Source organism: Pipistrellus kuhlii, unplaced genomic scaffold (genome assembly GCF_014108245.1).
Source record: "Pipistrellus kuhlii isolate mPipKuh1 unplaced genomic scaffold, mPipKuh1.p scaffold_m20_p_9, whole genome shotgun sequence".
Taxonomy (NCBI): domain Eukaryota; kingdom Metazoa; phylum Chordata; class Mammalia; order Chiroptera; family Vespertilionidae; genus Pipistrellus; species Pipistrellus kuhlii.
This window is the reverse complement of record NW_023425595.1, coordinates 1,446,362-1,473,113: the sequence shown is the minus strand read 5'-3', so window position 1 is coordinate 1,473,113 and position 26,752 is coordinate 1,446,362. Positions and strand designations below refer to the sequence as shown.

General features: G+C 41.3%; 1 protein-coding gene across 15 annotated transcripts in view; it reads right to left on the bottom strand.

Annotated features, from left to right (window-relative positions):
* QSER1 (glutamine and serine rich 1) overlaps positions 1 to 25,371 on the bottom strand; it is a 57,716-nt gene extending 32,345 nt beyond the window's left edge. For 4 of the 15 annotated variants that reach the window (XM_045578047.1, XM_045578046.1, XM_045578052.1 and 1 more), the window contains exons 1-4: positions 24,887 to 25,370; positions 11,953 to 12,065; positions 11,389 to 11,550; positions 6,616 to 10,317 (exon numbers count right to left, since the gene is read on the bottom strand). In XM_045578047.1, coding sequence (XP_045434003.1) covers positions 6,616 to 10,317; positions 11,389 to 11,550; positions 11,953 to 12,065; positions 24,887 to 25,071 — 4,162 coding nt within the window. In that variant the 5' untranslated portion in view covers positions 25,072 to 25,370. Of the gene's footprint in view, positions 1 to 6,615; positions 10,318 to 11,388; positions 11,551 to 11,952; positions 12,066 to 16,827; positions 17,069 to 22,994; positions 23,096 to 24,886 lie in introns of those variants that run through there. The other 11 variants (XM_045578044.1, XM_036428397.2, XM_036428399.2 and 8 more) reach the window with 10 other exon arrangements.
* Positions 25,372 to 26,752: the final 1,381 nt, after the last annotated feature.

The following is a 26,752-nucleotide window of genomic DNA, read 5'->3' as shown; positions in this document are numbered from 1 at the left end:
GTGGTTTGTCACTTCAGTTCTGGTTAATCCTTTTAGAAGTTGTATCAAGTTATTTATAAGTTTTTAAATAAAAACTTATTTTTATTTCTTTTATCTTTCTTTTTTCTTTCTGCCTGGCCGATGTGGTTCAGCTGCTTGATACATAAATTGGTTTAATTATGCCAATCATTGTATTTTTGTTATTTTTGAAAATTTCCGTAATTAAAAGTTAAGCAAATATTTTTAAGAGATTATATAAATTCCAAATTAGTTGAGGGAAAAATATACAATACTGTATACAATAAAATTACTGCACATGGTCAGGAAATATGGCTTAAATAATGTCTGCATTTTCAAATTTATGGAAATTCTTATTTGTGTTTTCCCTTTTTGTGTTATAGTCCATATGTGAGTTTTATTTCATAAGAAAAGTGTTCTGAAAGAAAGAAAACAGAGATATGGAAAAGTACACTAAATATGCTACCAATAACAATAAAATTAGTATGGCAATATTAAAAACAGAAATGGGAAATTAAATGGAGAGAAGAGATATTTTATTATGATAAAATAAATTTAACTATAGTAAAATTGTATGCACTTGATTACATAGGTTCAAAACATATCAAGTCAACAGTATTAGGTAAATAATTATTGTCATTGGAAACTTTAACACACCTTTTTCAGGAATCAACTGATCAAGCAATCTAAAAACAAATAAGGATAGGGAAGATTTAAAAAAAAAAATTTTATTATCAAACATTTCGAACAAACACAAAAGTAGAAAATACAAACCCTTATGTTGGTAACCACCAGGAACATTTTGGTATACTTCTTTCATCTACCCATTCATCACACATTTAATATGTGCTGCGATACTTTAAGGTAAGTTCTAGACCAACATATACACTTTCTTATAGAACCTAATGTCATTTATTACATTAAGTGAAAAAATAGATATAAAGGATTTAATGAAACCTATTACCACTTGTTACTCATGGAATTTATAAAAACTGACCATTTCCTAGCTACTAATAAAATTTCCATACATTTAAAGATGCAGACATTATTTAAGCCATATTTCCTTGATGACAATACAACAGGGCCACAAATTAGTAACAAAAGAATACCACTAACAACAACAAACACCAAAACCTACTATGAAATGGGCAAAAACAAACAAACCAACACTATTCTTAATAACTTTTGGGTTAAAAAGGAAATCATTAAAACTATAATGACAAACCATTTAGAAGGGACAGGGAGAGCATTACAAATTGAAACCAGAGGGATACAGTCAGTGTTGTGCAAAGAAGAAATCTAACACTTAATGTCAATAATAGAGAGTGAGCAAATACAAACATGAAGTAAATATTATACACAAGAAGCCAAAGAGAGAATATTAAATTGAACCCAGAGAACGTAGGGGAAAAGAACTGATAAAAGCAAAAATTAAGAAAAAGTGAGTAAAAATGGTAACAGAATAAAAAAAGTTCTTAGGTTTCTTGAAAAGACTCGTTAAATAGGTAAACTTTTCACAGACCGATCAACAAAAAGATTCAAATAATCATTTGGAGCAAAAAAGAACATAATTACAGAAACAGAGGAGAATAAAAACTTATGAGGGAAGACCTGGCTAGTTGCTCAGTAGGTTAGGACTTTGTCCTAATACACCAAGGTTGTGGGTTTGAGCCCCAGTCTGAGCACATATAAGAAACAATCAATGAATGCATAAAAAAGTGGAACAACAAATCAATGTTTCTCTCTCTCTCTCTAAAAATCAATAAATAAAAAATTTTAAAAAATGGGTGAGGGCCGGGCATGATTCAATGGTTGAGCACTGATCTAAGAACAAGGAGGTCACAGTTTGGTTCCCGGTGAGGGCACATGCCCAGGTTGCAGGCTTGATCCCTGTGTGGGGTGTGTAGGGGGCAGCCAATCAATAATTCTCTCATTATTGATGTTTCGGTCTCTCTTTCACTCTTCCTTTCCTCTCTTAAATCAATAAAAAAAATATTTTTTAAATGTATAAGAGAATACTATGTACAACTTTATAACAAACTTTAAAATTAAGCAAAATGGATGATTTTACCAGAAAATATACCTTTCTTAAATTGACCCAGAGAGATCAAACTACCTTAGGAAAATGCAAAGTCCCAGATATAATCTTAGAAGGTTTAACCAAATCCTTATATGTGGTAAACTTCAAAATATTCCTGAATACAAACAAGAAGACAAAAGAAAACCAGGAAAAGCTAATCTCATTTATGAATCTAGGCCTAAAATCTATAATAATAAAAGCATATTATGCTAATTAGACCGGACAAAGCCAGGGCTGTGAGGGAAGCCCAGCTCCTGGGTGTGTGCAGGCAGCTGGAGGGAAGCTAGGGTCCGGTACCTGCCAATGGCCAGAGAGAAGCCCAGGTCCTGGGTGCCTAAGGGGAAGCTGGTGCTGGGCAGCCGGGGAAAGGAAGGCCTACTCTTGCACGAATTTCATGCACCACGCCTCTAGTTAGCAAATAAAATACTAGCAACTTAAATCTTACAATGGGTTAAAGAATTTCATCATGACCAAGTAGAGTAAATGGTAAAATTAAAAAAAAAAAAAAAAAAAAAAAGGATTTAGCATTAAGAAATCAACTGAGCCCTAGCCGGTTTATCTCAGTGGATAGTGTTGGACTATGGAGTGAAGGATCCTGGGTTCTAATCCAGTCAGGGGCACACACCTCAGTTGTAGACTCTATCCCCAGCCCTTGGTCTGGGTGTGTGTGGGAGGCAACCAATCCATGTGTCTCTTTTACATTAATGTTTCTCTCTGTCTATGTCCCTCCCTTCCATTCTCTCTAAAAATCAATGAAAATATCCTTGGGTGAGGATTAACAACAACAACAACAACGAAAAAAAGAAATAAACTGAATTCATAGTTAAAAACTTTCTGATGAAGAAAAACTCCAGATCTAGATGGCTTTACTAGCAAATTCAGCCCAACATTTGTGGAAGAAATAATACTACCAAATCTTTTACAGAAAATACAAGAGAAGTGAACACTACCCAATTCATTTATGAAGTCAGCGATAACCAGATACCAAATCCAAACAAAGGTATTACAAAAAGGAAACTATATACGAATATCAATTGCAAACATTAGCAAGTTGAATCCATTAATGTATAAAAAAAGGTAAAAGTTAGTGGGATTTATCCTGGGAATGCAAGGCCATGAATATATTTTAAAATCAATGGAACTCCCCATATTGACAGACTAAATAAGAAAACTGTGTGAAGTCCTGGCCTGATAGCACAGTTGTTTAGAGCAGCAGTTGCCAGCCTTTCGAACCTCACGGACCACCGGTGATCCGAGGACTGCCTGCTGGCGATCTCTGGTTTAGAGGATGGTCCTAATACTCCAAGGTTGCAGGTTTGATTGCTGGTCAGGGCACATATAAGTATCAGCCAATGAATGCATATATAAGTGAAACAATAGAAGTTTCTAAAATCTTTCAATAAAATCTTCTAAAATCAATCCATAGAAGCTTTTTTTTAAAGGAATTTTAAAACAAGAAAACTGCACTAACATTTTAACAGATGAAAAATATTTGACAAAATTCAACCTTCATTCATTGTAAAAACTGTCAGCAATCGAAGAAATGTATGGAACTTCTTTAATGTGATAAAAGACATCTACAAAAAACATAAGGTAACATCATACTTAATGGCGAGATTGAGTCCTTTCTGCCAAAGATTAAAAACATGATCAAGATGTCCAACTCACCACTCTCATTAAGCATTGTATAAGAAATCCTAGCATGTATGTTAAGACAGAGATAAAAAGGGCATAAGATTGGAAAGGAAAAATAAATTATCTCTATTTGCAGATGCCATCATTTTCTACTAGAAAGTCCTATGGAATAAAAAAATCCTAGAATAAATGAGTTGTGCATATTCACAGGATTTCAAATCTATAATAATAAAAGCATAATATGCAAATCAACGGAATTACCAAATAGCAGAACTACCATCCAGACGACCAGGCTATGACATGCACCAGTGCCAGGCTAGCCAAGGAGGGTGCAATGCGATTGGTCGGGCCCCGCCATCACCCCATAGTCCCACAGAGGGAGTCCAAGATCATTGGCCAGCGACACTGTGGTGGGTGTGTGGGGTCAACCAGCTATCACCCTGCAGAGGGAGGCCCAGGCCAGCCAAGCAATTGCACCCCACGCCTGTCACCTGTAGAGGGAGGTGATCAGTGGCCAGGTTGGGGGTTGAGGGGAAGATTGCCACACAGATGGCAAGCAATGACAGCAGTGGGGGCGGGACCAGCTGGGGGTAGCCAGGGGAAGATAAGTCCCAATAGGCCCTGATTGCCAGCCAGAACTAGGGACCCTACCTGAGGGGTCCCAGATTGTGAAAGGGTGCAGGCCAGGCTAAAGGACACACACACACACACACACACACACACACACCGTGCATGAATTTCATGCACCAGGCCTCTAGTTAACATATAGAAAGCAACTGTATTTTTATGATCTATCAAGAATAATTGAAATTTGAAAATTTTTCAAAGTATAGTTTATAATAAATAGCACCCCAAAAAACATCCACAATAAATTTAACAAAGCATGTACAGGATCTATATGCCAAAAACTATAAAAATTTATGTGGAAAAGGAAAGGAACTAAAATAGTCAAAACAATTTTGTAAAAGGCAAGTTTGGAGGACTCACACTGCCTTACAATAAAGCTACAACAATTAAAATAGTGTGGTATTGGTGAAACCATAAATACATAGGTAAATATAACAGAACTGAGTCCAGAAATAGATTCATATAAATATGACCAATTGATTTTGACAAAGGTGCAAAAACAATCAGTGGAGAAAGGATTGTCTTTCCAACAAATGGAACTGGAAACAATGGACTTCTATATGTAAAAAATAAGTAAATAAATAAATAAGTAAATAAAATAACTTCAACCCATATTTCATATCTTACACAAAAATATAATCAAAAGGCATCATAGTCCTAAATGTCAAATGCAAAACTTTCAAACTTCTAGAAGAAAACAGGAGAAAATTTTTGTAACCATGGGCCAGGCAAAAAGCATAAATCATAAAGGAAAAAGTGGACTTATTAGACCTCATCACAATTTAAAATGCCTGCCCTTCAGAATTATTTAAGGGCTGTGGGAATTTAGAAGACAAGTGCATTTATTCTGCCTGCAGTAACTTCCACATGTGACTTTGAGAATGGTCTTCAAAGATAACTTAAGTGTCTACTGGGCTAAAAATGGAGATGAGGTAGAAGACAACCTATTCAAAGACTCACAAGGCTAAGGAACAATGAGAACTTCAGTTCTCACAGAAAAGGGAACAAGGAGAGTAGGGCAAGAGAGTAATATATGGAAAAGGATAATTTTTACATGTTATTTGTCTTTCTTCCCATTAAGCACCAAGTAAGAATTCTTTAGAAATATACTACCAGATGGCTATGCGAATAGATTATTTGGGATAACATTTGTTTCATGCCATTTTTGTAGTCAAGGGTAGTCTCAAGTCTGGAAAGAAGCTAAGACCACCACCACAAAACAAGGTTTAACGCTTGAAGCACCATTGTTTATACAAAGGAGCTAGGCTCTAGAACTAGGCAAACTTGAGTTCAGATTCCAACTCTGCCACTGACTAGCTGCATGAACTCTGTTTATTTACTCTGTTATATTCATTTACTCTGTTATATTATCAGTATATTGGAGATAACAATGCATATCTCCCACCATTGCTACTAGATTCCTGGCACAGAGATCGGAGCTATTTTACTATTTTAAATATTTTTTCCTTGGTATATTTTTTAAAATAGTAGTTTTTATACTCGTCAATTATTTACATAAGATAGTGTTTTTTAAAACAGTTCTTCTAAATGTTCCCTTAAAGCCGAAACCGGTTTGGCTCAGTGGTAGAGCGTCGGTCTGCGGACTGAAAGGTCCCAGGTTCGATTCCGGTCAAGGGCATGTACCTTGGTTGCGGGCACATCTCCGGTAGGGGGTGTGCAAGAGGCAGCTGATCGATGTTTCTCTCTCATAGACGTTTCTAGCTCTCTATCTTTCTCCCTTTCTCTCTGTAAAATATCAATAAAACATATTTAAAAAAAAAAATAAAAAAATAAAAAAAATAAATGTTCCCTTAAAGTGATTTGAACATAGTCTGGAGCCAGCTGAAAATTTTATATTAATTGTATATTAATTGTATATATTGCATATAATATAACCATATTTAATAGTAAAATGTTAATCTTCAGGTAAAATTGGCATACCAAAAAACAATGCCAGTTTATACTACAACAGGGCCCTCAATACATAAGCCCACCTCAATGTATCTCAGATTAGACAAGTCTGGATAGCATACCATGTAAGTTAAGTTGCATATGATAAAAAGTCAAGGAAAAACAAAACTACTCCATCAGAAATCTAGACATTCCTATAGTCAAGGAACACTGGGAAAAAAAATTAAGGTACCTACCTGTGCATTTTGTCCTGAAAATTAATTTGCAGACCTACTTCAAGCGCAAAAAGCTTCCAAGTCAGTCGTACAGCCAGAAAAATAATAGTGTAAAGTCATAATTATGAAATCTAAATTTTAAAACTTTACCTGTTTCCTTTTTTTTATCAGAAGTAGCATCCAAAGTAGTTAAGGTAGTAGAGGTGCTTTTACAAATATCATTATTGCATGCTCCAGAATCATCTTCATCAGATGAGAATGAAGGTAAATGTTCTAAGTTTTTAAGTTCGTTATCAGCTTTTTCTGACGGACTGTTACCCCCCGTTTCAGACACCGAAGGGGCGGGAATTGTAGATGAAGTCTTTGGAAATGGGGGGGGACAAAATGCACGGACAATCTGGGTTCCTGGTCGTCTAGTCCTGTTAGGCATTCGTACAGCAAGAGTGGAAAACTGCTGCTTGGGCCCAGATTTCAAAAAATCTAGGAAAGAGGCAATAAATCCTGTTTTGACTTCTGGCTGTTTTTCCTCTACTTCTTTTATCTTCTGTCTCATTTTTTCTTGATGCTGATAAACATCATGGCAGCCTTCTGAGGGAGGAGGAGTATATGGCAAATATATATCTGTTCCCTTTGAATTTTGGCGTTTGCTTTGGACGGGTCTTTTCAGCTGTTTCAGATTACTGTTCTCTTCCTCTTTAGTTTGCCCTTTGCCTTTAGTTTTTTTCTTCTGAAGGTTAAGATGCATTAAATCTTGGTTTTCTTCCTCAATCTTGACACTTAATGCCTCCCCAGGTTGGGCCATGGCCAACAGTGCAAGTGCACTCCTTGTCAGGTTCACTGACACACCACTGTCATCACCCCCTACGGTGAATTCACTCTCTGATGTAGCACTCTCTCCACTTATACTTCTGCTACTGGAAACGAACTCTTGGTTTCTGTTATTATTTAATGAACTATCAACAGGAACTTCACAATCATCTTCAAAGTCATGATTGGTAGCAGGCTGTTTCTTGAATGGGCCAGACCTTTGCTCCTGGACTTCATGACTTGGTCCAGTCACTGGTGAAGTTAGTTTAGATGCTTTATTTTGACCTGGTGTTTCAATGTGCTGTTGATCAAGAGTCATTTTTGACTGAAGGATAGGTACTGGTGAAAGGTTTACTGTAACTTGACTTCCATTTAAGGAAATATCATTTATATTCTGTGGCTTTCCTACTGTAGCTGTTATAGAGTTAAAATCTGAACTTACATGCCCGACATCTAATGACTGCTGAAAATGAGATTTAGAATCACCATCTTCAACAGTTGGAATGGTTTCATTTGAAGTTGACTTGGAAAAATCAGAAGGTGTAACCCCACAAGCTGCTGCTGTAGCTGCTAAGATATCATCCACATTTGATAAAATATTTCTTTCATCATTGAGAAGAATTGCTTCTGGGAAACATATTGATCCAAGGGAGACAAAATGATTCTTTGAATCATGCTGATTTGTTTCATTAAAATGGCCCTTTGTTGTTAGATGTTGTTGTAAAGGTTTTGAAGACTCAGAGAGGTCCATTTTCATAATTTCAGAATTTTGGTTATGGAGTTGCTGCTGAGAATGGTCACCATTGCTCTGAATAATATGACTATCCATTTGAAGAAAAGGATGCACTATTTGTTGAGGACTTGGAACATGATGTAAAGACGCCTTTATCTGTCCTAAACCTGCCTGCAGCATTGACTGCTGGAGAATTTGTAAGTCACAGGGAGAATCTAAAAGGATCTGTGTATTAGAAAGAGATGCCTGATGGCCCTGCCCTAAAGTATGATTTGGAATTTGAATCTGAGATGATGCATTAATTATTTGATCATGCTGCTCCTGGACTTTGACATCATGTACCTTATGTATAAGAGAATGCTGCTGAGAGACCTGCTGGTTTAGGTCTTTAGTATTCAATGTTATTTGTGGAGTTTGCATTAAATCAGTTGCCTTCTTAATATCAAGGGCTGCGGCACTACTGACTTGGCCAATTTGTTGGTTAAGTTGTGCCACTGAACCAACCATACTTTCTTCTTTTTTTGAACTTTGTAAAGCAATCCCAACAATGTGATCTTCAAGATGGGCATTACTTCTGATTACACTCTGAGAGTATCTGTCGTCTGCCTTTGATACCTTATAAGTTGGTTCTTGAACATTAATTTCCCCATCAGACAGCCTTTGGGTTGATGACTCAAGAGATACTTGTGGCTGTAATACTTGTAATTCTTGCATTGGAAAATCTTCTTTTTGCTTTGAAGATGTATACACATTTGAGTCAAGTTTCCTTTCAGCATAAGACTTTGGATCAGGGGAAGGTATGCTATTTTGTAATGTCTGACAATGAGTAGAGGACGTAAAAGATGATGACTGGATGGGAGGCAAAAACTTTTGGGATTGGGGAGATGATGACCCTTGAGCTTGAGCATTTTGGGAAGAGTGCATAGAAATAAAATTCTGGGTTGTGCTAGATTCTGGCAAACACTGAGCCTGAGAGGCGGAAGAATAAGAAAGAGAAGGAGCTGTTAATGTTAGGGACTGCCCTGACCCATAGCTTTCTGAAGGACTAACAACGGACAAACCTTGTGATTGAGATGAATAATTAACCTGTGTCTGGTTAGCTGGTGATAAACCCTGAGAATGACCAGATGAGTAACTTTGAGACTGGCTAACTGAAGATAGATCTCTCGTTTGAGCAGGGTAATTCTCATTTGTAACTGAGGGTAACACCTCTTGCGGATTAGAAGAATAATTAAGTGTCTGATTTTCGGAAGTTACAGTCTGAGATGAACCAGAAAAAGTCAATGTTTTATATAAGGATGGCAACTTTTCAACTTTGCTGGATTTATAAACCTGTGAATGAACAATAGATGGCACATTATGTGGTTGTACTAAACCATAATTTTGGGACTGACTAACTGACAAAAGGCTTGGTAGTTGTGCTGTAGAATAAATTTGTGCTTGGCCTGATATTACAGAACTCTGGTTATGTAAAGGTTTGGAATAGCTTAGTGTTTGCACAGGAGGAATTATACTTTGAGGTTTGGGGTTCTTAGTTGATGTGAGTGGTTGCTTTGCAGAACAGCTTTTTACTAGTATAGTGGAGGGAGGATATCCTGATGATGGAATTACAGATGAGTAAGATTGAGCAAGTTCCACTGATACCTGGGAGGTCTTCTGCTGCAGTCCTCCATTGCTCACCTGAGTGGACTCTCCAATTGGGCTACAGGACAAAGATGACTGCCTGCTTGTTTCCTGAAAATTAACTGCATTTGCATTTGATAGATAACTATGTAAGGAATGCTGTGAACCAGTCAGTTGTGCCTGAATAGACTGGGTACTTGAAGGCCGCTGATGGTGTTTAATAACACTACATTCTCGAAGAGCTCTTTCAATGGAAGCAGTAGAATTAGTAAACAGAGTTGAACTGTAGGCTTGAGGCATTTGCTGGGTTCCCCCAAATGCTGAAGGCAACAAACTGAACTGAGGTTGTAAAAGATGGGGTGCAGACTCTTGAGCTGAGCGATACGTTGAGGACTGAGGTGGTACGCTATTACATAACACAGAACTGCCCAGGCGCTCAAATGCCAAAGCAGTTGGAACAGTTCCCTGGGAAGTTTTGATTTGTAGCAAAGGGTCATGAGGATTTAGAATTCCATTTGATGTAGTGTTAAAACTTGAATCCTGAAGCACCAAAGGTGAGGTGGTAGCAAAGTTTCTATTGTTGAAGGTGGTGGGATGCTGATAAGAAGTGAGGGCAGAAGGTGAAAGTGTTCCAGTGGTTGGCAAAGGTCCAGTAACGAACAGCTCAGTTGCTGCTGAGGAATGCATACCTATGGAGAGAATATGCAAAGATATTTATGCAATTACTACAAAAATGCAACTATATTTATGTTTTCATAGTAGATACATACATAACATTTGCTCACTAAAAAGCATGTAAACAATACAAGGGTATATAAAATGGAAAGTGATAGTTTCTAACAACAGTTCTACTTTTTAGAGAAGATTCTGAAAATTACATTTTCAAATAGCTAGCTTTCTTAAAGCAAAACAAAATTAGTTATCAGCAACTCATACCTATAATTGTTATATAAATATGATTATAAATAGTTAGACAAGGCCAATTAAGAAACCAGTAGCCCTAGCTTGTTTGGCTCAGTGGATAGAGCACCGGCCTCCGGACTGAAGGGTCCCAGGTTCGATTCTAGTCAAAGGCACATTCTCGGGTTGCGGCTCCGTCCCCAGTTGGGGAGCATGCAGGAAGCAGCCAATCAATGATTCTCTCTCATCATTGATTTTTCTACCTCTCCATCCCTCTTCCTTCCTCTCTAAAATCAATAAAAAATATACTTAAAAAAATATTTGCAACATAGCAAATATAATGAATATTGTAATAACTATGTATGATGCCAGGTGAGCACTAGAATTATTAAAGTAATTACTTTGCAAATTATATAAATGTCTCATCACATGTTGTATAATCTTGAAAATTAATATACAATAATATTGAATGTCAACTGTAATTGGGAAAGTAAGTAAATTTTGCTCTTACAAAAGAATATGTGGATTCTCAACTATGCAGGGGGTCAACATACCCCTAACACCCATTGTTCAAGGGTCAGCTGTACTTAAGTTGCCAGATAAAAACTTTATTTCTAGGGCTTATCTTTAATAATTATCTTCTTTCTTCAACTTGTTGGTTTTTATCAGAGTGCTAAAACTGAATTTCTGCTAGTAAATTTATTGAATTTTGTCCACTTTAAAATTGTGAAAAATTCCAGGTTTTAAAGTTCACTGGGAAATCAATAATTAACTTCACTCTCGGCCACACTACCATAATGACAAGGTCCATACAAAGTATATTTTTACAAGACTTAAAAATTCTGAAAACAAAGAATCACCTGTCTGCCAGGATGGAGCCCTGAATTGTGGTAAAAGAGAAGTTCCTGAAGAAGCAGCCTGAGCTGTTTGAGATTCAACAGAAGAGAGAAAGCTCATTACTGGAGATTCCTTAGTGTTAGTGCTGGCACTGTTCACACCAGTATCAAATATTCCAGAAGGACCTACATTTGAAGATAAAATATATCCCAAAGTAAAGACATTATTAATTTAAAATTATATTTCTGATCATATTTTAAAAAGGACTCTCTGAAATTTGAGGTCAAAAGTTCTACAATCCTAAACTGTTTTATTTTGAAATAGAAACAAATATTAATTTGACTACACATAGTTATAATTTAAAATCTATAAAGATGCATGAAAAAGATCTCCCAACTAATTAGTCATGTTTATATTCCTTATCAACAAAAGGCGTAGCTTTTAATCTCATTTTTATTTTAAAATTTCCTATGACATTGTTATGTCCTGTGTACATATTCATAACCCAACATGTGAAAACTGATTTTTTTTTCCTTATTCACTAAATGTACACAGATTCATGTTATATTTCACAAGAGAATTTTTACCGGTTGGCTGAGGTGTGGAAGGATATCCAGGAAGTTGATGAGAGGCTGCAAAAGTCTGTTTCTGAAGGCGATTTGTTTCAGAGAGTGAGGGATGTCCTTCTTCAAAGCTTAAACTAGAGGATAATAAAAAGAAGTTACTAAAAACACAATGCTCAAACCATATGATCAAAAAATTTCTAAAAGAGCAATTGTCAAGGTAGCAGAAGTCTTTGACTATAATTAACTCCTGATCTATACACCAATAGATCAAGCACAGTCTGACAATAATGTCAAAATGGGGAAAGCACATTGAAAATATACAAGGAAAAAAAATGCACATAATATTTTCTTTACCTCAACTTTTACCTCCTACAAAGTCCTTTTACTGAGAGAAGTAAAATATGGTACAGTGGGAAGAGCAATATCCCAGAAAACAGGACAGCTGAATTCATTGTCCAAGCTCTACAACTGGCTTCCAGTGTGACTTCAACAAGTGATTCAATTACTGTCAGACTAATCTCCTTATCTGCATGACTAAGGGACTAGACAAGATAACTTCCAAGGTCCCTCTAATTTTAACATCCTATATAATATCAGATCAGTCAAATAAATTGATCATTAATATTATTTCCCAAAAGCTTGAAATTATATTTTGAGTCATTCAGAAAAAAATATTTTCTTCCCTTGATTTTTATTTTTAATATTTTAAACCCAGAGAAAAAACTAAAATAGTGTAACGAATAACCTATACACCTGTCACCTAAGATTCAATAATTGTTAACATATATGTATATGTATGGCCCAGTGCATGAAAATTTGTGCACTGGAGGGGGGTCTCTCAGCCCAGCCTGCCCCCTCTCACAGTCCGGGAGCCCTCAGGGGCGGGAGGTGGCCTGGCGATCAGGGGAAGGTGATGCCCCCATCACACCTCTGCTGCTGGCAGTGCAAACTGCAGCCAGTCCTGGTTACCTGAGCTTCAGGTGGACCTGGGAGGCTGGGCAGCCACCATCCTAGGATTGCCTGCGCCTTGAGCTGGCCCTGGGCAACTAGGCAGCCAACAGCCAAGGTTTGCCTGCACCTCAGGCAGGCCCTAGGCGGCTGGGGGACTGAGGGAACTGGGCGCTGCCATTTGGTGGCTGTGGGTGCCACTATCTTTGAGGGCATGGTAGTAAATTAGTGTATTCACTTCTTATTGGCTGTTGGTGCTGCCATCTTTGCAACAGTGTGAGGGTCAATTTAGCATATTCCCTCTTTATTAGGTTATATTTAATATATCTAATAATTTATATATATTGTATTTAATATATGTTATATATATTTAATATATCTTTATTAGATTTATTAGATATATGTGTGTGTGTGTATGTGTGTATACATATATATATATTTAATTTAGCCACTTGAAAATAACTTGCAGACATCACACTATATCCTAATTCCTTCAGTTTTATCTCCTAGGAATAGAATATTCTCCTATATAACCAGTAGTAGACTTTAAGAACTTTAACAATAAGTCAATAATAGCATGTAATACAGAGGTCATAATTTCCCCTAATTATTAGCAAGATGTTTGGAAATTTTAAAGCTTTTTCAATGTAGGATCCAATCAAATTCAAGAATGGCATTTGGTTGTATCTCTTTAAATATAGTTTTAAAAAATACACACACACACACACACACACACACACACACACACACACACACTAGAGACCTGGTGCACGGGAGTCCCCCAGCCCAGCCTGTGCCCTCTCGCAATGCCTAAGCCAACAGTCGGACATCCTTAGCTCTGCTGTGGAGGCGGGAGAGGCTCCCATCACCACTGTTGCACTCACCAGGGACAGCTCCTGCATGAGCATCTGCTCCCATCACAGCAAGCAGTCATTCTGCCATTTGGTCGATTTACATATTAGCCTTTTATTATATAAGATTTTTTACTGATTTCAGAGGGCGAGAGAAACATCGATGATGAGAACCATTGATTGCCTGACTTCTGTACACCTCCTTCAGGGGATTGAGTCTGCAACCTGGGTATTTGCCCTGACCTGGAATCAAACTCTGATCTCCTGGTTCATAGGCTGATGCTCAACCAGTGAGCTAAGTTGGCCGGGCATGTCTCTTTAAATTTAGAACAGTGCCTCACCCTATCCTTAATCCCAGATCCCTCTGTCTTAATTTCATGGCACAGAGTACTTAAACTGTACGCTATCCCAAGTTCTGGATTGGTCTGATTGCTACCTCATGAGAAGTACATAGTGATATTTTTTAATTATTGAATAATATGAGAACACACACAATGTCAATTTATCTCATTATAGGTGATACTAAACTGAAAGGTAGTCAGATCTCTCCATCATATGCAATTTTGAGGTATTATTTTAAAGCTGTGTAAATATCTTGATCCCAAAAGCAATGATTTAGTTATTCACTCATGATCTTTAACTCAATTATTGGATTGAAGATTAAAAATGGTGAGTTTTTAATTATACCATTATTTCACATTTAAAAGTTAGCATTCTTCTGTAAAATAAAAACGAGCCTTTTCTGCCCAGCCAGCATGGCTCAATGTTTGAGCATCAACCTATGAACCAGGAAACTAGGTCACGGTTCCATTCCCGGTCAGGTTGTGGGCTTGATCCCCAGTGGGGGCACCAATGTCCTTCTTACATAATGATTCTCCAGTGGAGGCACCAATGATTCTCTCTCATCATTGATGTTCTCTCTCTCTCTCTCTCCCTCTCCCTCTCCCTCTCCCTTCCTCCCTCCCCTCTCCCTTCCTCTCTGAATACACACACACACACACACACACACACACACACACACACACATTTTTATTTTTATTTTTTTTAATGAGCCTTTTCTGGATAGCAGCGGTTCTCTGGAGAAAGCTGTCCTCTGCAGTGTGGGAGAGTGACTCAGCACAGGAAACCAGGGTGGTTGCCCTCCAAGCTTCAATCCCAGATCCCCCAAACCTGTCTTCTTATTAACACAGTCCCAGTCCACTCTGCCCGGGCCCAAGGGACAATGGACTCTCCATGGAGCCAGATCCCACTGACAGGCGGGAGCCTGGATCTCAAACAGGTACAACAGTGGACACTTTCAACTGTTCCAGAAGAAACCTGCTTCTGTTGCCAGAGACAGAACACACCCAGCCCTCTCTCAGAAGCAGAGTCAGAGAGGAGGTTTCACAATGTGGACAGTGTGGTTCCTCACTGAGGAATCTGAGCCTTGCTTTTCATGTATCAGGTGGAAGGAAGGCCTGCTGTGGGAAGGATACTCTCAACGGGAGGACTTCCTGGAGGGAGAAGAATCAGGAGGCTCCCAGGAGTGTGCCCTCTGGCTCTTCTGAGAAAACCCGGATGGAGCCCTGAGGTTTCAGCACTTGTGGAGCTGGCATGAATCAGAGAGAGCCAGCCAACCCAAGTCAGTGAGTGAGTGGTGAGCGGCAGTGAAGGGACTCATGAGCATCAAGGGTGTATTTCACAGAATTGCAGAGAGAACTTACAGCCAGGTCTTCAGGACAAATAGATTCCTGACCTCTTCCTCTTTGTAAAAGTGCTAATTTTTTCTTACAAGGAATTAGAAGATTTTCAGTTTTTTTTAAAAGAACCTTTACAAAGCCCTTGCAAAATCTCCACTGGAGTGGTATTTCTTATCCACGAGAGTGAGTACTCTCCAGATGAGGGACACTGGTCAGTTTTATTACACAGACAGAAACTGAAGCCAAGCATCACTGTTTTGATCCTGACATTAACTCAGTACCAGCAGGAAATTCTGTCCTTATACACCTGTAGGCCTGCTAGAAGGTTGCAGTGGGACCACTGAGTCAACACTGTCAAGGGGGCTGTCTCTCTTAGCCCTGATGGCAGCTCTAAGCAGGATTCTTGCCTTAGAATAGTTTGGTTTCCCTGAGCATAAAATCAGGGTCACTTTACCATTCCTTCCTTAGAGGTCAATGGGGCACCAGCTGTTGCAGAGCTGTGGGCTGCCCACTACAGAGCCATTTCCTCCTCACTACCTGGGTGGCAGAGCCTTGACTGGGTTGCCCTCTTCTTAGGGTTATGTCCTTTTTAGGACCGTGGGCTCCACCCAGCTCTTTGCTGGGCGACTCTTTGCTAGAGTAGGCCATTGTGGGGGCCTCGTCTTACCTGGAGATTGGTAAGTGCTGGGTGGGTTGTGCTGATTCTGGCCAATGAAGCCTGGGAGACATCTGATGAGGGACATGAGACAGGATACCATGAGCAAACGGAATGGCAAAGGGAAAAAATAGAGAAAACCTGAGTCCTCAATGACATTTTTCAGCTGCTCATGTAAGTAATCTTGGATCATTTCTACTTTGGAAGCTCTTATTGTGAGAGGGAATGATTTGTCCCTGTTGCCCAGGGCCACTTGGCTGGGTTGCTGTTATTGAATCTTGCTAACAGGCAAATGAATCTCCTCTGCAGCATCTATACTTGCCTTCCTGCTTGGAGAGCACTTGGGAGAAGGTATCAAGAAAAGGCCCCCTCCGAGGGCAGCTCTTAAACCAGAGCCTTTCAAACCAGGACGTGAGGCAGGGTGGAGGAGAGGCACACCCCACGCCCCCACAGGACTAAAGCCACCACCCAAGGAGCTGAAATACACTTGACTTCCCATCTCCAACTTTGGAATTCATGGGAACTTTTCATTCTATTTCCTAACGTTTTTTTCTTCACATATAACTGATATTTCTGATATTTTTCCTACTTTCTAGTTAAATGATTTAACCCCACCCCCACTCAGCATGTTGTCCACATAAAGCACTTGTGCATGGACCCCGGCTGCATGCCACAGGTGGTCCCAGAGTGTGTGGGTAGCACATGCCAAGGCCCACACAGTGATTGTTGTAAACACAAAAGGGGAGAGAGCAGTAGAAAGCACCTTCCGGGGATGTAGCAACTTCCGCCTCCCCTGAATCCTCGACCTGGAAAGTCTGGGCAGGTGGTGGTGACAGAAGCCTCGCAAAGACCACATTCCTGCTCAGGTGAGGTCTGTGTAGGTGAATTCCCAGGTTGCATGAAAAGGGCCCAGGCATCACAGCTGAGAGCTCAAACTTGCCCCAGGCCATTGTTCAACAGCAGGGACAGTGTCCCTTCCACTGGGCCTCAGTAACCCTGGCTGGCTGTGGTTCAAAGCAAAAGGATGAATCTCTGACCTTTTCTTGGGTAATTTTCCTGTCTGCCCGCAACCCAGACTGGCCCCTCTGTGTGAACTCTCCTTTCGTGAAAGTCCCTAGAACGTCAGCTTGGGGAGGCCAGGCCTTTGCCTGTGCTGGCCCCTGCTGGCTTCCCAGTGCTCAGAATTGTCTGGCGCCTCGTGTGTTTCATAAGTGTTTCTGAATGACTAACTCTGATGTGTTTGGATTAGGGATGCTTTAAAGGCTGCACTACAGTGGGAGAGAGGAAAGCGCCCAGTGCATCTGGACTCTGAACAGAGTTTAAATGGCAGGAATAGAGAGAATAAGTGAAGATGGAGCCTTGGACGGAGGCAGGAGGAAGCTGCTGGAAAAGGCAGGGGGCCCCACTCAAGTTCTCAAGAACCATGCGAGAGAACACAACTCATCTTTACTGGCGTGGGAACTTCTGCCGGCCTGGGCCCAGGGTCCTGGCCAGCCAGTGCTCTGTGGGCCCAGGACAGAACTGGGCTTCATCCCCTTAGCAACCTACTCATGGCCTGGCCAGGACTGAATCTGATGACAAGATTGTCCTTGGTCCCTGTTCAATTACCGGAAAATTTCCAGGGGTAGTTTCCAGACCCTGTGGTTGTGAGTTATTCCCAGAGACAGGAGGTGGGGAGGTACTCTGTTAGGCTCAAACACATCCTGCTAACACAAGAAGTCTTAGGCTCACCTTGTTACTTTTCCTGGATCAGAACTGAAATCAATCATTTCTACTAGGAGCCTTGTTAGTGGGCATTGGCATTTAGAAATCAAGATCTGGGTGTAAGGTGTGTTTGATGCCTGAGGTTTCATTTGCTTTTAGGCCCTTTTGGTGGACGAAGCTAGTCTTTTAAAATACATGAGTTCATACTGACAACTCTCATTCAAATCTAATATAGTATTCCTCATCTTCCCTAATTTCACATATATATATCTCCCTTTTCTAAAATTGAATCCTAATTCACAACTACATCAATATATTTCTCACTAGCTCTATTTGAAAATAGTATAATGTAACCACTACCAAAAATAAATCTACTAAGTAAAAGGTATTTCTTCATACTGCTTTCTGTCCCAAGATTATATCCCACTAAGTGTATACAGTTACTAATACATTACTTTTGAATCAGAATACTGATTCAAAAGTAATATATTTCTGTTATGACTACCTTATTAATTACTTGTAGGAATTACATTTTGTTTGTTTGAAGATTCAATTTTAGGATTATTTTAGTCTTTTGTTGTTGTTGTTAATCATCACCTGAGGATATTTTCCCTTTATTTTTAGAGAGAGTGGAAGGGAAGAGGAGAGACACACAGAGAGAAGCATCAATGTGAGAGAAACACATCAACTGGTTGCCTCCCACACGCACCCTGACCAGGGCCGGGTACACGCCCTTGACCAAAATCAAACTCAGGACCCTTCAATCTGTAAGCCAACACTTCATCCACCGAGCCAAACCAACTAGGGCATAAAAATCTTTTTTTAACTTTAAAAATAGATTTTATTAAGGTATAATTTACACACAGTCAAGTACACCATTTTTTAAAATATTCACCTGAGGATATGTTTTTATTGATTTTGGGGAGAGAGGAAGAGAAAAAGAGAGACACACTGATGTGAAATAGAAACATTCTAGGTACTCCCAACCTAGGAATCAAACCCACAACCTTTTGGTGTATGGGTGATGTTCTAACTTACTGAGCCACCTGACCAGGGCAAGTACACTTGTTTTGATAAATATTATACATTCACCAATATAATCACAATCCTAACCAACTTTTCCTTCACAACAAGAGGTTTCTCACGACTATTTGCAATCAAATACCTTTTTCATCTCATCCCCAGACAGCCACTGATAAACCTAAAGCCTATATTCTTTTGTGTCTGGCACTTTTCATTCAACATGCTTTTGAGATAAATTCATGGTGTTACATACATGAATAATTCATTCCTTTTCAATGAGTTGTATGAATACTAGTATATCATAACGTGTTTATCTAATCACCTGATGGACATTTGGGTTGTTTCCAGTTAGGGACTACTATGAATAAACAAACCTGCTTTGAACATTTGTATACAAGTTTTTTGTGGACATACATTTTCATTTCTCTAAGTTAAATATTTGGAGTGGGATTACTAGGTAAGAAGATAAGTGCATGTGCTATTTATTTCACATTACCATTAACAATGAATGATGAATGAATATTCCATTTGTTTTATATTCTTTTCTCTCTTTTTTAAAGTATATTTTATTGATTTTGTACAGAGAGAGGAAGAGAGAGGGACAGAGAGTTAGGAACATCGATGAGAGAAAGTCATCGATCAGCTGCCTCTTGCACACCTCCTACTGGGGATATGCCTGCAACCAAGGTACATGCCCTTGACCGGAATCGAACCTGGGACCTTTCAGTCCCCAAGCCGACGCTCTATCCATTGAGCCAAACCGGTTTTGGCTGTTTTATATTCTTTTGACTATTTGAACTTTTCAGTCTTCTTAACTTTAAACATTTTAAGTAGGTAGAGGTATCTCATTGTGGTTTAATTTGCATTTCCCTAATAACAAATGCTGAGGAGCATCTTTTTATATTTTTATAGGCTATTCTTTTAGTTTCCCTTGTGAAGTTTGTTTAAATTGATTAAACTGATTACTCTAAAAAAAAAAAAAAAGTGGTGGTTAGCTGTCTTATTGGTTTGTAAGATGTGTGTATGTGTATTATATAAAGTCTATGACAAGGACTTGAGATTTTCCTCTGGAGAAACATTGGGAGGTGTTAAGCAGGGTAATGACATCGCCTAATTTATATTTTGAAATATTAAACCTGACTGTTGCATGCTTAATAACCTCTAGAAAAGCTAAGGTGGAAGCAAGAAAAGCAAAAGGAGGCAACTGAGACAGTCCATGTGGGAAACCATGGGCATGGAGAGCAGATCAGCAGGATTCACTAAGGGAGTGGATATGGAAGGAAAGAAATGAATCACAGATGGCTCCCACCTTTTAGGCCTGAGATGCAATAAAAGGTGATAGTATTTACTGAGGTGGGAAAGATCAGAGAATCAGGTTTGTGGTTAAGCTGATATTCGTGTTTTGGACATAATTGTTTGAAACACCTCTTCAATATTCATGTGGAGATAATAGTAAGCAACTAGGTATGAATCTAGAGATGTAAATTTAAAAGTCATTGATATACAAAGTAGCTTCACTTTGGATGACTTAGGAGACTGCGATAGTTATCCGAGTGAAAAATAACAGTACCTTGAATCAGGGTGGAGTAGTGGGAACAGAAAAAAAGTAGACAATTTCAATATATATTTAAGAGATAAAAAAAGTAGTAGCACACACAACTCCCAGGTTCTGGCCTGAGCAAGTAGGGGGAGAGAGGTGTGCCTGAGATGGACCTCACTATACAAACAGGAGGTGGGGTGAGTGGGGTAAGCATGAGCTCTTTACTGAATGCCCATTACATGCTCAGTAAAAGCTCAGAGAGAGGTAACTGGATATGGACTGGGTGCTCAGAAGAGGGCTGGGCTTTAGCCACATGTATCCCCAGAGATGATATTTAAAGCCATAAGCATGGAGGTTATGTCCTTAGGAGAAAGCACAGAATGAACAAGAAATCGTATCAGTCCCAAGACCTGAGGAAATGACAACATGTAGAGATTAAAATAGTAAGGACTAGCAGAAACCGGTTTGGTTCAGTGGATAGAGCGTCAGCCTGCGGACTGAAAGGTCCCAGGTTCGATTCCAGTCAAGGGCATGTACCTTGGTTGCAGGCACATCCCCAGTAGGGGGTGTGCAAGATGAAGCTGATCTATGATTCTCTGGTTGATGTTTCTAACTCTCTATCCCTCTCCCTTCCTCTCTGTAAAATAATCAATAAAATATATATTTTTTTAAAAAGCAAAGATTAAAAAAAAAATAGTAAAGACTAATGAAAACTAGGGAAAAGCAGTGGGCCAGAGAGGAAAATACAGGGCTATGGAAATGAAAGGAAGCTTGTTTCAATTAGGGGGGGAAAGGTAATGGTGACAAAGAACTGCGAAGTAAATATATTAATAATGGTTAGGTTTCCAGGCCAGCTACAGAAGCTCATTTAACCCATAATATAGGTAGATATATCTTACCATGAAGTAGTTAAGTACAGTAATTAAACATGCAGGCTCCAGATCCACAATGCCCAGGTTAAATCCCAGCTCCACTACTTACTAGCTATGTGTCTCTAAGTATATTAATGTTTCTATGCCTCGGCTTCTATTTTCACTAAAAGAAAGTAAAAATAATACATTCCTCAAAAGATTGCTGGAGGTTCAAATTGTGTGCATGTGTACTAGCACATCACTTAGAACAGTCAGTAGCTAGCACATTAGTTGCTCAGTAAATAATAGTTACTATTACTTACAACATTATTTCTATGGGAAAATGCTTTCTGAACAACAGAAGTTTATTTAAAATAACCTTAGTGCCGAAACCAGTTTGGCTCAGTGGATAGAGCGTAAGCCTGCGGACCGAAAGGTGCCAGGTTCGATTCGGGTCAAGGGCATGTACCTTGGTTGTGGGCACATCCCCAATAGGGGGTGTGCAAGAGGCAGCTGATCGATGTTTCTCTCTCAAAGATGTTTCTCTCTATCCCTCTCCCTTCCTCTCTGTAAAAAATCAATAAAATAGCCGGGACCGGTTTTGCTCAGTGGATAGAGCATCGGCCTGCAGACTGAAAGGTCCCGGGTTCGATTCCGGTCAAGGGCATGTACCTTGGTTGCAGGCGCATCCCCAGTAGGGGGTGTGCAAGAAGCAAGCTGGTCGATGATTCTCTCTCATTGATGTTTCTAACTCTCTATCCCTCTCTCTTCCTCTCTGTGAAAAATCAATTAAAAAATATATTTTAAAAAATCAATAAAATATATTTTAAAAATATAATAAATAAAAATAAAATAGTCCCACAAAAAATACTTCCAATTCCATAGCGATAGGTAAAAATATGCTCATTTGGTCCCTAAAACCAACTGAGAAAAGCACAAATAAATGGAGAATAACATGAACAGTTCTTACCCCTGAACTTCCATGTACCTAGCCTGTATTGTTTTAGAATCATTCAGAAATCTCCATTTACACCCTATTTCAAGGTAAAATGCTGGTGTTTCCCTTTAGCTCTTTATTTTTCAATGGTATAAACAACAGAAATACCTATGTCTGACAAAGCGGCTATATCAAAAAAGCATTACTCTAAACTCATGAAAAATCATTTACCATGCTTTTCGCTATCAATGCTGAAACTGTCCCATTTCAGGACCAAGCAGACAGAAAGTAGGCTGTTAGATCCCATGCCAGTAACAATTGAATGTCATTATCATCTGTAAGCTTCTGAATAGTTACTAGAAATGAGGTGACAGACAAGCTAATTCTTTCTGGATACGTATCCATATTACATCATCACAACTAATACTCATTTGCACCTTCCAGAAGAAAGGGCCACAAAGGGAAACAAAAACATTCAACTGATAACCTGAATTAGGAAAAAGCTCTTTAAAATGTTATAAAAATATGAATAGGCTTCAGAAAATGTGGAATACCGAAAGACTTAAGGGCATTATTTCGGATTTAGTATTTTCTATATAAGTGAAATGAAAGAGGGAATCGCACAGTTTGAGGAATAAAACGAGGTACAATGAAGTGTGTGTAGCCCTGTACAGATGGCCTGATCCTAACACAAGACGTTAACAAAGCCAGTTGGTGGGGGAGGGGGAAAGCCTGCATTTTCTATGCTATAATTTTGCTGACCCCATCCCCAGAATATATTTTAAGGGGGGGACTTAGCATTTAAAAATCAATAACTTCCAATAAACAGAAAATAAATTTATTTTAGATTATGTGTTCCAAATGAATCTACTTACTGTTTTCAAATGTGTTTGGGAAGTCATTCTTTGTTATTTTGATAAACAACATTTGGAAAATATGACAAGTAGATTTAGTTTCTTGCCTCAGAAGTATTCTGCTAAAAGAAATAACAGAAATAACTAGATAGCATTTACCTAAGAAAACATTTTTTTTTCATTTAAAACAAAAAATGCTGCGCAAATACCTATCATTGCTGTTCACTGAAGATAAAGTAATTTTAATTTGTAAATTATCATTTTCAATGCAAAAGCTACTTGAAAATGACAGTCAAATAACCACCAAAATAATAAGAGTCATGGGAAAGGTACCAAACATCTTTTCATAAAACTCCTTAAAATGGTTTAAATTGTAAAAGTTATGACTGTTTATGACTATTTATTCCAGCATTTAAGTATTTATCTCCAAATTGGCACAACACTTTTTTTTTTTAATCTCAGTTCTTTTAAGCAAAGGCCCTAAAATTTTCAAAGGAAGCTTATTTCCCTTTTCTTGAACCAGATTTTTCTCAATTTTTCATAATCATCCCAAGGAACTATCTAAAGACAAAGATCCAGCTGATCTTCAGACCTATTTCCAAAATCGTGAACGTGGAATTTTCATAAAAACAAAGACAACCTAGAAGAACCCTGTAATGTGTAAAAAAAAAAAAAAAAAAAAAAAAAAAAAAAAAAAAAAAAGTTCACTTCTGTCTTGACAATAATGAAGAAATCTGATGAGACAAAGCCACGACGCTTCCTGTCCGTAGTTGAGGATGAAGTCATTAGCAACCCAGGATTCCCGACCCCGGTCCTCGGAAGCTGCACCTACCCTCCCGGAGTCAGCATTGTTCAGCGGAGAGGTTTTAAAACACCCGGCTCACCGATCACCCCAGCCAGACCACGCCTTCCCGTTATCATTCAAATGACCGTTGCACAAAGTGGCTCTACCGCGCGGCTCCCGCGAGCTTCGCTATCTAATGAGAGTCGGCATTTCAGATTCCCCGGGCTATGCTAGAGAGCAGCGATGAACTCTTAACCCCGCGCTACAATCATGACCCGAGCTCCAGAAGCCGACGTGGAGAAGCAGCATGCTCCTCCCGCTCTTCGACCTTTATGGCCTGCACGGAAGCCCCCCTCCAGCTTCTTCCCAACTTCTGGCCTCCCCAAGACACACAGAGATAGATCCCTTACTTCTGCCACGGTGGAAAGGGAAGAAGCCCGGAGAGCAACTTGGAACGCGTGGAAGAGAAAGAGCCCGGTGGCGGCCAGCACTGCAAACATATGTCACCCAGCTCGGCGCGGCGTGCGCGCGCCCCCGGGACCCCTCCCGGGGCCCCAAGCCCCGGGAGTTCTCCCGCAGCCCAACCCTCCCGGGGGCCCCCATGTCAGCGACCCGGCTCGGCGCCTCTTCCCCTCCGATCGCCCGCACCCTCACACGGCCAGGCCCCCCAAGACCACATTGTCGGTCCTAATACAATGGAATGTCACAGCCCCGAACTCCTCGGACCCCCCCCCCCCCGCCACCCCAAACCCTCACCCCCGAGGCACTCTCGGGTCCCCATGAGCCGAGTTCAGCCACGAACCCAAACTTCACCATGTGAGCGCCCAGGCAGCACCCGGGAGGTGACGGAACCCAGAATCCCGCCCAGCCCTCCCTTCTACCCACCGTCCCCCCAACTAGTCCCGGGCGCGAGCCCCGCACCGGGCGCCCCCGCCCGCCCCCGAGACCCCCGCAGGGGAGCCCTCGGCCGCCTCCTGGGCGGGAGAGGGGGGGGAGGGTAGGGAGACGCGTGGGGGACTCCCCGCCTGGCCGGGCCCGGACCCTTGGGCGGTGCTGCAAAGGGGCGAAGGCCCCGGACGCATCCCCGGCCTTTCCCGGCCCACCGATGCCCCGCCGCCCACCTCCCTACCTGGCCTTGAGGCTGGGGCTGCTGCAGCCGCTGCCGCTGGTGCTGGCGGCCGCCGCGGCGCGGGGCTCGTAGGCCCAGGCGGGGGCGGGGGGCGGCGCGGGGGCGCGGGCGGCGGCGGCGGGGGGCGCGGGCGGCGGCGGCGGCGGCGGGTCGGCGAAGCCGGAGGTCGCGTAGTTCCTGTCCATCGTGCGGGCGGCGGAGGAAGGGCGGGCGGCGGCGGGGGCTCCTCCAGGGCCCCGAGTGAGGGGAGTGGGAGGGGTGGAGGGGGTGGGGAGGAGGACGAGAGGGAGGCGGCGGCGGCGGGAGCTGCCCCCTCACATGGCCCCGGCGGCGGCGGGCGGGCGGAGGGCGCGCTGGCCAGTCGGCGCCTGGGGATCCCGGGCCGCGGCGCGCGGTGAGGCCCCGCGGGGGTCAGGGGAGCGGCGGCCCCCGCGGCCCGGGCTGGCGGCGGCGGCTGCGCCCCATGTTGGTGGATTTCCCAGGATGCACCGCCGCCGCCCCGCCTCCCGCCCGGCGCCCCGCGCTCGCCGCTCGCGTCCCAGCGGGCTGCCCGCGAGGCCTCCGCCGCCGCCGCCGCCTCCGGAGGGCTAACGTGGGGGTGAAGGCCCGAGGCCGCCCCGGCCCGCCGGCTCTGGGGGCCGGAGGGCGCCCGCCAGCCGTACCCGCGGGCCGCGAACGCCCCGGCGTCGGCTGCTCCAGGGAAAGCGGTCCGCTCCCCGCGTGGGCAGGGGCCGCGCCTGGTGTTCGCGAGGGAGGGGGGGGGGCGGTTGGGTGGAAACCAGGGAGGAGGCTGCAGAGGGGGGACTGTCACGCGTTGCCCGGAGTTCGTTGTTTAGTCCTTGGAATTATTTTGAGTGACCCAGATACTCAGCTCCCACACTCGCCTTCTTTCCCCGCGCCCAGTCCCAGGCCAGGGACAGCTGAGCTGAGTTCTGCAGTTCCGTTCACTCCCTTCCTGCCCCGAGCTGCGGGGTTAGGGGACCCTTTTCCTGCTGTTAGCTGGGGGATTTCTATTTAAGGAGATTCACATTCAAATGGATTATTTACTTTCAATCCTCCATGAAAGACCCTTCCCAGGGGTTCTTATTAACTGTCCCCACCCCCACCTAGGGGACTTTCTCATTCTGGGTTTTAGAATCTTCTGTCCCAGGATAGATAGTGCCTCTTCATTAATTAATCCAGCTACCTTCTGGATGGCTTTAATTACAATGAATTTAAACTCACTGTGCACATTCTGTGTTGGAGTTTTTTGTTTGAGACTTGGAACCCCAGCAGGACTCTTTACCCAAGCATTTGCTCTCTGTTTTGTGCACGGCAACTTTATTATTTAACTGTTGTTGTTCATGAGCTGTGTTTCTTCTCTAGTAGTGAGATTTAGGGAAGATAGAAAACATCGGTCGGGAAGGCATAAAGTAAAAGTTAAAAATAAGAAAGAGTAAGGTTTATATTAATTGGCCATCGCCCTTAAAAATCAATACTGGTTTAACACCTATTATGTGCTTAGCACAGAAATCTATCCTCAAGATAAGCCTAACATAAAAGTTTAAGCAAATCAGGCGGGCGTAGTAGAAGAGCCAATAAACTTGATACACTATCTCCAATCACCATTTTAAAGGCAGTTTAAACTTTGGTGATACCCGGTATTGGATTAGCTACTTCTTTTGAGATTAATTTTGCCCTGAGAGATTGTTTTCCTCCTGGCGCCTACATCCATCCCTTTGTTCCTATTCACCCCTTTTTGTAAGTCTTTGGGCACCTGTGATGCTCGGAGTCCTGTCCCAGGGTGGGGAAGCAAGGAAGTTGGTAGTGCTTATTTACAAATGAATTCAAACATGCAATTTTATGTTAATTCCAGGATGCATGTTA